At 38.2% G+C, this 15,470-nt stretch overlaps 1 protein-coding gene across 4 annotated transcripts in view; it reads left to right on the forward strand.

The window, feature by feature from the left end:
• Pak5 (p21 (RAC1) activated kinase 5) overlaps window positions 1–15,470 on the forward strand; it is a 356,591-nt gene that overhangs the window by 236,114 nt on the left and 105,007 nt on the right. For all 4 annotated transcript variants that reach the window (XM_060383201.1, XM_060383204.1, XM_060383202.1 and 1 more), the window contains one exon: window positions 14,155–14,369. In XM_060383201.1, the coding sequence (XP_060239184.1) occupies window positions 14,166–14,369 (204 nt within the window). In that variant the 5' untranslated portion in view covers window positions 14,155–14,165. The remainder of the gene's footprint in view (window positions 1–14,154; window positions 14,370–15,470) is intronic.

Here is a 15,470-nt window from a genome sequence, read left to right on the forward strand (position 1 = left end):
TTTCCTTGTAAATGGTGGTAAATGGTGGGAACTAGAAAAGATCATCCTGAGTGAGCTATCCCAGAAGCAGAAAGACACACATGGTATATACTCACTCATATAGACATATAATATAGGATAAACCTACTAAAATCTGTACACCTAAAGAAACTAATCAAGAGGGAGGACTCTGGCTAAAATGCTCAATCCCCATCCTGAAAGGCAAAGAGGATGGACATCAGAAGAATAAGAAAAAACAAAAACAAACAAACAAACAAACAAAAAACAGAAAACAAGTTTGGAGCCTGCCACAGAGGGCCTCTGAAAGGCTCTGCCCTGCAGACTATCAAAGCAGATGCTGAGACTTATGGCCAACTGTTGGGCAGAGTGCAGGGAATTTTAGGAAAGAAGTGGGAAATAGTACAATCTGGAGAGGACAGGAGCTCCACAAGGAGAGCAACAGAACCAAAAAATCTGAGCACAGGGGTCTTTCCTGAGACTCATACTCCAACCAAAGACCATGCATGGAGATGACCTAGAACTACTGCATAAATGTAGCCCATGGCAGTTCAGTGTCCAAGTGGGTTCCATAGTAATAGGAACAGGGACTGTCTCTGACATAATCTGATTGGCCTGCTCTTTGATTACCTCACCCTGAGGGGGAGCAGCCTTACCAGGCCACAGAGGAAGACAATGCAGTCACTCCTGATGAGACCTGATAGACTAGGATCAGAAGGAAGGAGAGGAAGACCTCCCCTATCAGCGGACTTGGAGAGGGGCAGGTGTGGAGAACAGAGAGGGAAGGTGGGATTGGGAGGGGAGGAGGGAGGGTTTTATGGAGAGATACAAAGTGAATAAAGTGTAATTAATAAAAATTAAAATAAAAAAGTAGATTATCCCAATAATCCAAATAGAATCAAAACATCCACCAAGATTCGAAAAGCTGAACAGAAGAGGTCAATGTGAAAGGTCCTAGAATAGTTGGAAAGACATGCAATACTTCTGGCTTTGAATATGGAATGAGGAACTAAGAGCCAAGGAAAACAAGTCAATTCTGAACACTTGAAAATCAACAGAAGCAGATTTATTTCTAGAAGGCTCCATAAAGAAATGTGGCAGTGCCAAAACATTGATTTTCTTTTTTTTTTATCATTATCCTTGTACAACGAACTTGGAACTTAGTGATTTTCTTTTTTTTATTATTATTATTTTTTATCAGTTACATTTTATTAACTCTGTATCCCAGCCGTGTCCCGATCCTTCATTCCCTCCCAGTCCCTCCCTCCCTCCCTCATCTCCACCGTGCCCCTTTCCAAGTCCACTGATAGGGGGGACCTCCTCCCCATTCATCTGATCCTGTTTTATCAGGTATCTTCAGGACTGGCTGCAAAGCCCTCCTCTGTGGCCTAACAGGACTGCTCCTCCCTTGGGGGATGGGGAGGCCAAAGAGCCAGTCATTGAGTTCCTGTTAGAAATAGTCCTTGTTCCCCTCACTTTGGGAAACCAATTGGTTACTGAGCTACCACAGGCTACATTTGAGCGGAGGTTCTAGGTTATATCCATACATGGTCCTTGGTTGAATGTCAGTCTCAGAAAAGACCCTGTGCCCAGATATATTTGGTCCTTGTGGAGCTCCTATCCTTTCCCCATCAGACTAACTCCCCTTCTTTCTTATGATTCCCTGTACTCTGCCAAAGGTTTGGTCATGAGTCTTTGCTTTGAAAACACTGCTAGTTAGAGTCTTTCAGATGTGCTCAGTAGACTCCTGTCATACGTTCAATGCACATCCCATCTGTCTTTCTAAATGAGGATTGATCATCTTACCCCATGTCCCTCAGTTGATTATCTTTTTTAGGTGTATAGATTTCATTATGTTTATCATATCTTATAGGTCTATATAAGTGAGTATATACTGTGTTTGTCTTTCTCCTTCTGGGATATTTCACTCAGAATGATCTTTTCTAGATCCCACCATTTGCCTGCAAATTTCATGATTTCCTCCTCTTTGATTGCTGAGTAGTATTCCATTAGATATCACCTTACACCCATCAGAATGGCCAAGATGAAAAACTCAAGCGATAACACGTGCTGGAGAGGTTGTGGAGAAAGGGGAAACCTCCTCCACTGCTGGTGGGAATGTAAACTGGTACAACCACTCTGGAAAGCTATCTGGTGCTTTCTAAGACAATTAGGAATAGTGCTTCCTCAAGACCCAGCTATACCACTGCTAGGTATATACCCAAAGTTCGTTCAAGTACACAAAAGGGATACTTGCTCAACCATGTTTATAGCAGCTTTATTTGTAATAGCCAGAACCTGGAAATGACCCAGATGTCCATCAACGGAGGAATGGGTACAGAAATTGTGGTATTTTTACAAAACATTGATTTTCACCCAGTGAGACTATTTCAAACTTTTGACATCCAGAAATGTTAGGCAGGTTATGAAGTCTAAGCTGGCGAGTTTATGTTCATGTGTTATAGCAGCAAGAAAAAAACTAGTACAGTAGAGGTTCTAAAAGATATGCAAATGTGGTAGACATTTGGGACCAAAGTTGGTGATTGTTATGTGCACAGTGAGGGAGAAGGGAAAGTCTGAATGCGTTCACAGAATTGGCTTCAGCAATATGATGTTGTGTGTATCCGTGAAATATTACCTACAAAAAGTGAGCAGATGGAGCAAGTAGGATGATCAAGAGCTAACTGTTGGAGAAGCTGAATGTCGAAAATAAGAAGAATTCAAAGGAGAATCTAGAAGCACTCACCTGAAATTCAAAAGAAATTTCTTGACTGTCTTCATAGTTGTGATCTTTGGTATAAGGAGGAAAAAAACTCAGAGTAAAGCCATGGAGAAATATCAGCTTTCAATTGTGACATTTAATGGATGCTTCTAAAGATTTTTTGGATGTGTCTACTATGTTTACACTTCTTTGAAACACATGACACTCATATTTCAAGATTATTGTATCACCATGAAAGTGTGGAAATGATCAGAATTTAAATGCGTTTTTCTCAAAGCATGCCTTTTGTTTGTCTTAAATCTTGATTAGTGAAAAAATGAGATGGATGGATTAAAGCCAATATGAAGAATTAACTTAAACCAAAAAGGTACTATAATGTTGAGAACCTACATAATGTAAAACTGGACAAATGAATGTGCTAAATTCTTAAAGCCACCACTCAACTGTGGGTGCACATTTGAGAATTAAGGGACATTCAGAATGCCCTTAAACGAAAAAGAATAAGCAAGCAAGATCAGCATGTGATGACTGGAGCAAAACATCAAAAGAATTTTCTAAAGCAGACAAGGACAAGTAAGATGCTGGACATCAACTGTGAAGGCTGAGTTCACATCCAAATGCTGAATTTGAAAACCAAAAGTTGGGTCCACAAAGAAGAAGGAGTCTACAACTGTTTAAAAGGCAGGTTTTTAGTACATTAGGACTCAAGTCAGAACAGTTACAGCAAAAAACACAGGGCAAGATCTCAAGCAACTAGAAATGGAAAGAAGATATAAGAATAACTATTTTTCTCATCCAGAATTCAAGCAGTTTCACTTTCTCTGGGGTGGGAGAGGTATTCAGCAAGCATAGCAACTGTTCTGTGACCTGTTCAGCATCTGCTGCAGCTTATAAAGAGAAAAAAGGAAAAAATAAAAGAAGGAAGGAAGTAAGGAAAGAAGAAGGAAGGAAGGAAGGAAGGAAGGAAGGAAGGAAGGAAGGAAGGAAGGAAAAAGAGAGAAGGAAAGGAAATGGTTAATGTATTACTAGCATCCTGGACAAATAACATGTTCTTCTTAGAAAACACCTGAATTTTGAGATTATGTAATGAACGCATGCCAGTTTTTTACCAATGAATCCCCAATGAGTACTTCATGGTACATTTTCCCTGAAAGAACGTAGCTAAGATCTGGTAGTATATTTTTTTTCTTTGTTCAAATTTTATGATTAATCTGTAACTGCAAGGGAGTATGTGGTTGGAGCCATCACTCTACCTCACAATTTTTGGATCAAGCATTTTTCTTCTACCAATGACAAGCCAAGTCATTTAGCCTACATTATCTTGACACAGGTGGTGTGTCTAAAATACTTAAAAACCCATTATTACATTTACTAAGTTATTCATGATAGCTTTGAGACTAAGAAAAAAATCTCCTAATGACAGGGAATGATTGTCTCCTAAGAAATATGTTAAAGGCAATTTGGTGGTATTATATTTTCTGTATCTGTAGTGTCTGTGCAGCTGGATTTTTTTCTTCTTTCTTAATCAGTTATTTGAGAATGTCATAAAATGCATTTGGTTCACATCACCTATACATCCAGCTCTTCCCAGATACAACTCCTTCTCTACCCACCCATACTTGTAACTCTTTTCTTTAAAAAACAAAACAAACAAACCAAACCTAACAAGTCCAATTTGTACTCTCCTTGTCAATTGAGGTATGTTGCCATCTACTACAGTGTGATCAACCTACCAGGTACCATGAAGAAGAAGAAGGAGAAGAAGAAGAAAAGAGGAAGAAGGAGGAAAAAGAAAGAAGGAAGGAAGGAAGGAAGGAAGGAAGGAAGGAGAGAAAGAAAGAAAGAAAGAAAGAAAGAAAGAAAGAAAGAAAGAAAGAAAGAAAAAGAAGGAAAGAAGGAAAGAGAAAAAGAAGTTCTCTTTTTTGTTGGGTCTTTGTGTAGTTTAGGTAGCAAGGTGACTGTGGCTTCATAGAATGAGTTTGATAATGTTCCTTCTGTTTCTATTTTGTGGAATAGTTTGAAGAGAATTGGAGTTAGCTCTTCTTTAAAGGTCTGGTAGAATTCTGCACTGAAACCATCTGGCCCTGGCCTTTTTTAGAAGGGAGACCTTTGGTGACTACTTCTATTTCCTTCAGAGATGTGGGATTGCTTAATCTATTTACCTGACCTTGATTTAATTTTAGTAGATGGAATCTATCAAGAAAATTGTCCATTTCATTTAGATTTTCAAATTTTGTGGCATATAAGCTTTTGTAGTAAGACTTAATGATTGTTTGGATTTCCTCAGTGTCTGTCATTATATCCCACTTTCATTTCTGACTTTGCTGATTTGGATAGTTTCTCTCTGCCTTTTACTTAGTTTGGCTAAAGGTTTATCTATTTTGTTGATTTTTTTCTCAAAGAACCAACTCTTGGTCTCATTGATTCTTTCAATTGTTTTGCTTATTGATTTATTTATTGATTTCAGCTCTGAGTTTGATTATTTCCAGTAATCTACTCCTTGGAGGGGACAGGAACTCCACAAGGAGAGCAACAGATCCAAAACAATTGGGGTACAGGGGTCTTTTCTGAAACTGATATTCCAACCAAGGAGTATTATTTTTTAATTAACTTGCTTTTTTTATTCACTTAGTATCCTCACTATTGCTCCCTAACTCATACCCTCCTCATTTCCTCCCATGCCCCTCCCCAAGTCCACTGACAGGGGAGGTCCTCCTCCAATTTCAACTGACCCTAGCCTATCAGGTCTCATCAGGAATGTCTGCATTGTCTTCCTCTGTGGCCTGGTAAGTGGGAAACAGTAAGATCTGGAGAGGACAGGAACTCCACAAGGAGAGCAACAGAACCAAAAAATCTGAGCACAGGGGTCTTTCCTGAGACTGCTATTCCAACCAAGGACTATGCATGGAGATAAGCTTAGACCCCTGCACAGATGTAGTCCATGGCAGTTCAGTATACAAGTGGGTTCCATTGTAGTAGGAACAGGGACTGTCTCTGATATGAACTGATTGGCCTGCTCTTTAATTACCTTCCCCTGAGGGGGAAGCAACATTACCAGGCCACAGAAGAAGACAATGCAGCCACTCCTGATGACACCTGATTGATTAGGATCAGAAGAAAGGAAAAGAAGTCCTCCCCTATCAGTGAACTTGGGGAGGGGCATGCATGCAGAGGGTGTAAGAAGGGAGGGATTGGGACGGGAGGAGGGAGGGAACCAAAGGAGGGGGGATACAAAGTGAATAAAGTGTAATTAATAAAGAAAAAAAAGTAGTTCTCAAGGACAGCATCCTTTGAAATCTGTGAATGACTGCTCTGGACCATTCAAAGCGGTGCTGAGTAACTTTTTCTACTTTGTAACCATGAAATTCAATCTTGTTTTTATGAATATAAGCTCAAAGAAAAGATTTGTAAATGATTTGAAGATATTCTAATTTGTAAATTTTTGTGTTAGTTTTAAATTAATTTCAAATCACCCCAGGAGGGAAAATACACGGTTCACTAAGCATATGAAATACAATTGTAAACCCATGATCTGACAATTTACAGTTCTTTCTGTTTTATTATGACATTTCTTTGTGTTTTACCAATTCATTTTTCCAGGCTAATTTTTACATACACTCTCAATTGACTAGAGGAAATTTCATTCTATATCATGATGCAATGTCCAGGTCATTTGCATCTCAAACAATAAACTGAATAAGATACAGAGTAATGGTAGTGAAAAGGTATAGTCTTAGTGAGAATAAAAGTGGAGCTCATACTTCATAGGTGCAGCAAGTACATACCTCAAGAACCTCAGGTTCTTGGCGGGGGGGATTCTTTTATTAGTTTAAGCAGAGGGATGAGCTAATCTCCAGTGGCAGGTATGGGGTGGATCCTTGTCCTGACTGGCAAATGGTCTGTTAAATAACTTTGGATGATCTACCTATACATAAGCAATATATTCCATGATTTTAGGCATATGTAAACCCCATTAAATAGACACATGAAATGGTAAGCATGGACTTTCCCTTGACTGGTACCTTCAAGGACAGATTTGCCTTCACTATGCTTGCACCCAATACCTGTTTAATTCAACCTTGTGTGTTGCTCTTCCTAGCATGAAGTACCTGGTAGAAAAGTGCTCTATTGTCCTATCCTAAGGGGAAGTAGCAGGGACATTTTTCTTCCAAGGGGAGCTGCACCAGATAACTGGAGTCAACTTACCACTACAATGCATACACACACACATTATAAATTATACTTTTTAATTTTTATATTAATTACATTTTATTCACTTTGCATTCTATCTGTAGCTCCTCCATCATTCCCTCCCAATACTACCCTTCCTCCTTCATCTCCTCCCATGCTCCTCTCCCAGTCCACTGGCCTCCCCTTTCATCTGACCCTAGCCTATCAGGTCTTATAAGAACTGGCTGCATTGTCTACCTCTGTGGTCTGGTAAGGCTGCTCCCCACTCAGGAGGAGGTGATCAAAGAGCCAGCCACTGAGTTCATGTCAGAGACAATCCCTGTTCCCCTTACTAGGTAACCCACTTGCAGAATGAGCTGCCCTGGGCTACATCTGTGCAGGGGTTCCAGGTTATCTCCATGCATGGTCCTTGGTTGGAATAACAGTCTCAAAAAAGACCCCTGAGCCCAGATTTCTTGGTTTTGTTATTCTCCTTGTGGAGCTCCTGTCCCCTCTACATCTTTCTATCTCCCCCTTCTTTCATAAGATTCCCTGCACTCTGCCCAAAGTTTAGCTATGAGCCTCAGCATCTGCTTTGATACCCTGATGGGTAGTGTCATTCAGTGGTCCTCAATACTTTTTAAACACTTTTATTCTTTAATTTTCTGCTAGTGGGCATAAGAATTCACCTTTATTACACAATTGTTAAACTTGGCTGATTTTCTAAAATACTGTAATCCTCTTTCGTTCACATCAGTAAAGGGCCATCTGTATTGTGATTCTCATTGGTGGGGTTATTTCAGTTCTTGTCTTTCTCAAAGTTTCTTGTTTTCTTTCTTTTAAAAAAAACTGTTTATAAACTTCACTTATTTTTCAAAATACCTTCATCATCCAGAGTGTTTTTTTAAATCTCCAAATTGCAAAGTCTAGTGGTATTTTGGAGGGTCCCTCTCTCCATGTCTATGTGTCCCAGGCTTGATCCACATACATAATTATCAGGTTTGCCTAAATGTCATTTTCAGAGCATAATATTGTGCTTTGCAGTCTGCTGGTCAAGAGCAACACTTCAAAGGCAATTGTGAAGTGATGAAGATTTCTATGGGAATTTGATTTTGCCACCTCTTAAGCAGACAACTTTCAGTCAAGTTATTTTACCTTCAGAAGCCTTGTGACATGCTTGTGTAAAGAAAGTATTTTACAGAACTGTCAGGAGCAGTCACACTTGACTGGATTTTAGCCCTCCCCTCCATTACATTGTAGCCATGGCTATGATCCATCAGTCACCTCATGAAGTCATCAAACATGGATGGCTTCTTAGAATTGCTGGCCCAGGTTTGTTGTGAATATGGCATCATACACAGTAAACATTTGGGACCCTACACAATCATGGACACATCAGAAAGGAATCTCACACCATGATGGCTAGTCTTGGTTTTCAACTTGGTGGGATTCAGAATCACCATAGAAATGAGCCTCTAGGCATATCTGCAATGGAAATTCTAGACAAAGCTAACTGAGATGGAAATAGCTACCTTAAATATGACAGGGTCATTTCATGAATGAGGATCCCACACTGAAAACAATAACAACTAACTGAACACTAGTATTCAACTCTTTCTTTGCGTTTTGACCATAGACACAAAGTGAGCAGCTTCCTTGTGGAGCTGTTGCATGACTTCCCTGCATGACATACTTTGCCCTGGAACTGTGAGCAAAATAACCCTTCCTTTCTTACGGTGCTTTTGTCAGTGTATTTTCTCATATCAACAAGAAAAGTAACTAATACACTTACCAGGGATATTTTCTTGTCCTTACAGGCTATCCACTGTTGCCTGGTGCCAATGGACACCAGGATGCTATCTCCATCTTTCACCTAGATGGAAGCAGTCATGGCTACTGTTGTCAGTCTTCAAGATTCCACTTCCCATTGAGTCAAATAAGAATTTCACTGAAATAATGCTTTAAGATTTAGAACTATTTGTTTTTTTTTATTTCTTTTGCATTTCTTCTTCTGAGACTCTTTGTTATTGTTGTTGTTGTTTTGTTTTTCTTCTCTCAATTTGTTTTAATGGTCTGTTGGTTAGTTGAAACATGATATCACTAGGTAGAACATTATGACCTTAAATCTGAGACAATCCATCTGCCACTGCTTCCTGAGTGCTGAGACTCCAGGCATATGATATCATGAACAACTGTTTTGTATTTTTTTAACTTGATTTTACTAGTCATGTAGATCTGCCATTAGTACCATTTAAAGGCTGGTATATAGGATCACAGGGTGCTACAGCCTTAAGTTGATTCAGCCACAGTTTTGCTCTCCACCATTTCTATGTAGTATAAATTTATTTATATTTCTTTTTATATTCACTCACTTAAATGATATAGTAGTCTCTGAAAGATTCACAAAAAAGAAATCGTAAGGCAATTATGTTCTAGTTCTAAAAATATTTGATCAAGCATTTTCATTGCTGGTTCAGGAATGAATATGTGCAAATGAACTTGTTCCAAATGACTTTAAAAAATAATGAAAGTGAAAGCCTATTAAAATGTCAAGTTGACTCAGTCAGTGAATGTCCAAATTATATTTCTGGATGTGTTCTATGTTCAGCAAATAAAGCCAAAAGGTGGTATATAAAGCCACTAATTTGTAATTTTTTTTCAACTGAAGATTCTCCAAGCAGTCAACTGTATGGCAATTAAGACTCTTTTGCTTTAAGGCAATTGTGTGATGGGTGATGTCACTGCCAAGACTGGGCATTGTTCTTTGAAATGTTGAAGCAGCAAAAACCAAATAAGAGATGAGTGCATGAAGATGCAAGGCAGGAGGTGATAGGAGTTTCTTATTAGCTTTTTTTCTATGTAACAATTGGCTTCCAAAAATAATGGTTCAAAGTATTTGTGTCCTGTTTTGTCAGAAACTGAGGATGCAGCTCATCAGGGTAGTTTTCCTGCTCTGATCTGCTTCATGCAAAGAGCTACATATCTGATAAGCAACTCTGCTGCTGGGAATTAGCTAGAGCTGGCTGGTATGACAACAAAGTTTTTTCTTCTTCTGTAGATCATGGGTTCTGAGATCAGCAAGAGGGCAAACCCCTATGGTCAGCAAATTGCATGCTTGTATTATTACTTTTTTTGGTCCCACAAACCACAGAAAATTATATATATATATCCATATCTAGAGTCAGTGTAAGAGAGGCCTTGCACTCTGTAGGCCCTGGTCTTCCTCTACCTGTTCTTTCATTTCCTTACACTTCCAGTTCCATGTGTCCAACTTAATATCATCAGACCTGTATTTATTAACCTCCCTGTAGTAAAGTATTCAGAGAATTTCTTCTTGTTGTTTTTTGTTTGTTTGTTTGTTTTGTGGCCTTACTTTGTAGCTCACACTAAAGGAGAACTTATAACAGTCCCAAGCAGCCTTGAATTTGGGGCATTCTTTGTACCCCATCCTTCCAATTGTTGTGATTATAGGCAGAAAACACAAAACTCAACTAAGTAATTTCTTCTAAATTGCGTTTTCGAGGCCTCCTCAAATTAGTGAAGTATTTGAGCTGTTGCCATCTTTCATTAATGTCCAAATCACTTTGAAATAAAACCTTTGAAGAACGGTTGGTATTTTTTCCTGTGTTCTTCACATCTTTTTCCCTGTACTAAAACACCTGAGAAAAACACTTTGAAGAAGAAAAGGTTAGTTTTGGCTCACAGGGTCAAAGAATTCAGTCCATGATTTCTAAATCTCACCACATTATGTCAGGAATGACAAAATATGTGGCAGAGAGCACAACTTCTCCACGTGGGCCAGGAAACAAGGGCCAGAATTGGAGTCAACATATGTTCATCAAAGGTTTGCATGACCCAGTAGGCCCCACCTCCAAACTGCCCTGTTCAGTGCCTCCATGAACTAGTCACCTCTCAATAGCATCACCATCTGGGCACCAAACTTCCAACTCTGGAGCCTTTGGTGGCATTTCATTAATAGAAGAAGAGAAGTAGAATATGGTAAATGAAAGTAAGAGAAATACCCCAAAAGCTCTGGACACCAGAGCTCTTGTCACCAGAATTATCGAAGTTAGTGCTGAACCTTAACAACATCTGAACAAGGCAGGTTGAGCCACGTACTCTCAATAAGCCAATCAAACTCGTAATGGTGAAAAGGCAGAAAAGAATAGCCAGTGTAGCCACAACAGAATGAAAAATTAAGCGGTCCAGTGACCCCCAACTTTTCCTCCAGTGTTACTATAAGGCTTAAGTTTGAATAGAGGACAAGAGGTATGTATAGCTAACTGTTCCAGGCCAAGGTGTGGTCCTGCCTATCAGCATTGTCTGTGCTACTATCCAGTCTCTCCTGCTAAGTGGTCTGATACATTTTCAGCACTGTGTGAAATTGTTTTCTGCTAGACAAACTCCCCTCTGGTCAGCACCAGGCTTTAGTCTTTTGCTGTTCCCAGCATAGGATTTCTAGGAAACAAATATTTCTCTTTAGAATATCTTCAATCCTGCCAGAATGGTTAGACTAATGTTCCCTAACAAAGAAAACAAACTGTTTAAGCCCCCAAATAATCTTACCACCTTTTATAAGCCCTACAGCAGTATGTGGAAAGATTCCCAAAGTGCCCTTGTTTATCTCATTCACAGGTGAGTGCCCCTGGTCAAAAAAGCACACATCTAAAATGCTGACACTCACATGTAATGCGTGACTACGCAGTATTCAAAGCCAGGTTACATCACAGGTTTTCAGACCCATAAAGCCCAGCGTCTCCACTTACTGCAGCTAACACTTACAGGACTTACTTTGGCCTGGTGATTTTCTAAAGTATTTGATGAGTATTTATTGTTTATCTATAATGATCGCTTTATATGCTGAGTAATTATTACCTCATTTTCATGTTGATATATATGTCATTTTGTCACATATGCATCTTGGCTTTAGAGTGCATACCAAACTTTGAGGTGCTTTTCCTTGGGAATTGGTCAGCTTTTGCTTCAGTAATGTTATCTGATAAATACATCTGAACGCTATGTGTTACACCCATACAACCATCAGCTGCTGTTTAACAATGGCTCAGTTCGGATTGTCTGATCTTGACTCCAGTATGGGCTTGTGTCTCTTCATACATCCTTTCTTCCAGAATTGAGGATGAGAAAGTATAACCTACCTAAGAAATATTCATGTCAAGTGCATTGGGGTGAGGGCACACAGAGACTCCAAACACCCCCACCACAGACTGGTTTCCTGTTCAGACTATTGGTCAGAGAAGGTTATATGGGCCAAATTCAGCATCAATGGGACAACTGTATTCCACAGGGATCATTTAAGGCAAAAACAAAGATTTAGAATGAAATTATTTAATCTATTCAGCCTGAGAATCTAACTTCTTTTTAAATTTGTATTGTAAGAGATAACTAAGGTGATACTACTCAACAATTAAAAACAAGGAAATCATGAAATATGCAGGAAAATGGTGAGTACTAGAAAAGATCATCCTGAGTGAGGTATCTCAGAAGCAGAAAGACATACATGATATACACTCAATTTTAAGTTGATAGTAGACATATAATATAAGATAAATATACTAAAATCTGTACACCTGAAGAAGCTAAGCAAAGAGGAGGACCCTGGGTAAGATGATCAATCCTCATTCAGAAAGACAAAGGGGATGGACATCGGAAGAGGGAGAAAACAGGCAACAGGACAGAAGTCTACCACAGAGGGCCTTTGAAAGACTCTACCCAGCAAGGTATCAAAGGAGATGCTGAGACTCATAGTCAAACTTTGGGCAGAGTGCAAGGAATCTTATGAAAGAAGGGGGAAATAGGAAGACCTGAAAGGGACAGGAGCTCCACAAGAGAAACAACAAATTCAAAAATTCTGGGCACAGGGGTCTTTTTTGAGACTGATACTCCAACCAAGGACCATGCATGGAGATAACCTAGAACCCATAGAACCCCTGCACAGATGTACTCCTTCGCAGCTCAGTCTCCAAGTGGGCTCCACAGGATTGGGAACAGGGACTGTCTCTGATATGAACTTAGTGGCTGGCTCTTTGATTACCTCCCCCTGATGGGAGAGCAGCATTACCAGGCCACAGAGAAAAACAATGTAGACAGTTCTAATGAGACCTGATAGGCTAGGGTAAGAGGGAAGGGGAGAAGGACCTCTCCTGTCAGTGAACTTGGGAAGGGGCATGGAAAGAGATAAGGGGGGGATGGGATTGGGAGGACATAAGGGAGGGGGTATAGCCGGGATACAAAGTGAATAAACTGTAATTTATTTTTTTTACAATTTTATATACTCTGCCTTTTATTTACAAATAAATTTATAATTAACATACATAGTAAAAGGTTTACATACTGAATTCTAACAAATTTCCTTGTTTTAGTTGCTTTATCCTCCATCTCTGCCCTTTCTCCCCTCTTGTACCCCTCAATTCTTTATAATACTCTTCTTTGTTATGTATACTTAATATCTTAATTATGATGCTTCATTAAGACTTATTTTTCTGCTTGTCTATTTGGTTTTCTATGTCTCTCTTATGTTTATATGGGTGTGTCTTTGCTTAGTCTAGGTAAGTTTTCCTCTTTGATCTTTTTGAAGATCTCCTTTATGCCACAACCTGCGATTCTTATCTCTATTTTATGTATATAGGTGTAAAATTGGTCTTTTTATGAAGTCTATCATTTCCTACACTTTTCTTTCTTGTTTTTTTTCTCCTTTTTTATATTCGTTGCTTATTTTGTCTACTTTATCTCCAAATCCTGATATTCTATCTTTTTACGTCAAGCAGAAAAACTACTTATAAGTCTTTTTTTCTCTGTCAATATCCAGCAGTCTTATAGCAAATTTCTTCAAGATGATTGCTTAAATACACCAAGACACAAAATATAAAAGAAAAATTATAAATTCTATCAAAATTTCATGGAGCATGAAGAAGACATAAAGTGATCAGGAAATACAGTGAGAACTGGAAGATGCCAGAGAAAACTCAAATATTAAAGTAGATGGAAATGATGAAGACAATTGAAGATTTAAGAACCAAATTAAGTAAAGATGTAGAAACATTGAAGATAACAGAAGTGTATTTGAAGATGGAATTAGAAAAACTCAACAACACAATTATAAAACTTAAAAAAACTGTAATTTATAAAAATATAAATACAATTTTTAAAAAGAGATAACTAAGATGATATAACTAAATGATTTAAAATAAATGTATCTTCTGGTGACAAACTATAATAATTACCTATTTTCTCTTTGTATTTCACAGGTTTTTACATCATGTTTGGGAAGAAAAAGAAAAAGATTGAAATATCTGGCCCATCCAACTTTGAGCACAGGGTTCATACTGGGTTTGATCCACGAGAGCAGAAATTTACTGGCCTTCCCCAGCAATGGCACAGCCTGTTAGCAGACACAGCCAACAGGCCCAAGCCCATGGTGGACCCATCATGCATCACACCCATACAGCTAGCTCCCATGAAGGTATGTAAGAATTCTGTCTTCAGGTTGATTTTAGAGCATGATCTGACTTAAAATAGTGTAGCATCTTTATAAACTGCATAACTTTTAAAATGTCCTTGTATTAATCACAGTTAGTCTTCATTTTGAATCACATAAATAAGAAATTTTATCTTCGGATACCAATTATTATAATATTCAGGGGTAAAATTAAGCCACAAAACAAATTTTATTTCAGTTGATAATCTCCATCTCCTCTAATAATATCAGCAATTAACTTCTAATAAAATCTTTTATTAGACATATTTCTATCGTCTTATATTTGCTCTTAAAATATTTGTACTTGATTTTATATATATAAAGTAATAATAACACATTTTAATAGCAACAAATCATATTTGTAAGTATGTGGAACACTCACATGTATATATATATACATATATTTGATTTATATAGTAAATATTTGTATGCTCAGATTTATTTTCACAGTCTAAAAGAGAACTATTTCAAATATTAGCAAATGATTACAGTCATTGAATAGGATATAATGCACCTAAAGAAAAAGTAAGTAAATAAATGTTTGATAAGGACTGTTCATGACAGTAAGTGCACAGAAACAGAATAAAAACTCATTAAGTTTCATATAGTACAAAGAAAATTCAGGGATTGCAGCTTTTTTCTTAAATCAGGATAAGAATTCCATAATTCATAAGGCAGTTGCCCACAAGCTCTCCAAGGGAGTTAGACATTATAGATGATGGTCAAAATATTATACAGCAGATCACTCAAGAGTGTTCCATTCTCAAAACAGCATTAAATTTATGTTCCTCTGTCATTTGTTATACTAGTACACATCTCTGCCATGAGGATATTTACTGTGCTAACATGAATAGTGTATAAAATGTGTCAAATTATATATAAAGTGATTCTAAAGGTTATAAACAAGGGATGTAGTTGATAAGTGAAAAAAGATTCACTCATCTCTTGAGCTGACTGAATTAGAACTGTGATGCCATGAAAGAAGTGTATGTTCTTGTATTTGTGGTTAAGTGGTGATCTTTAGCACTGGATAGGCGTATCCAGGAAGGCTTATCTGAGTGGAAATCTACCACAGCACTCAGTACA

Source organism: Meriones unguiculatus, chromosome 4 (assembly GCF_030254825.1).
Source record: "Meriones unguiculatus strain TT.TT164.6M chromosome 4, Bangor_MerUng_6.1, whole genome shotgun sequence".
Taxonomy (NCBI): domain Eukaryota; kingdom Metazoa; phylum Chordata; class Mammalia; order Rodentia; family Muridae; genus Meriones; species Meriones unguiculatus.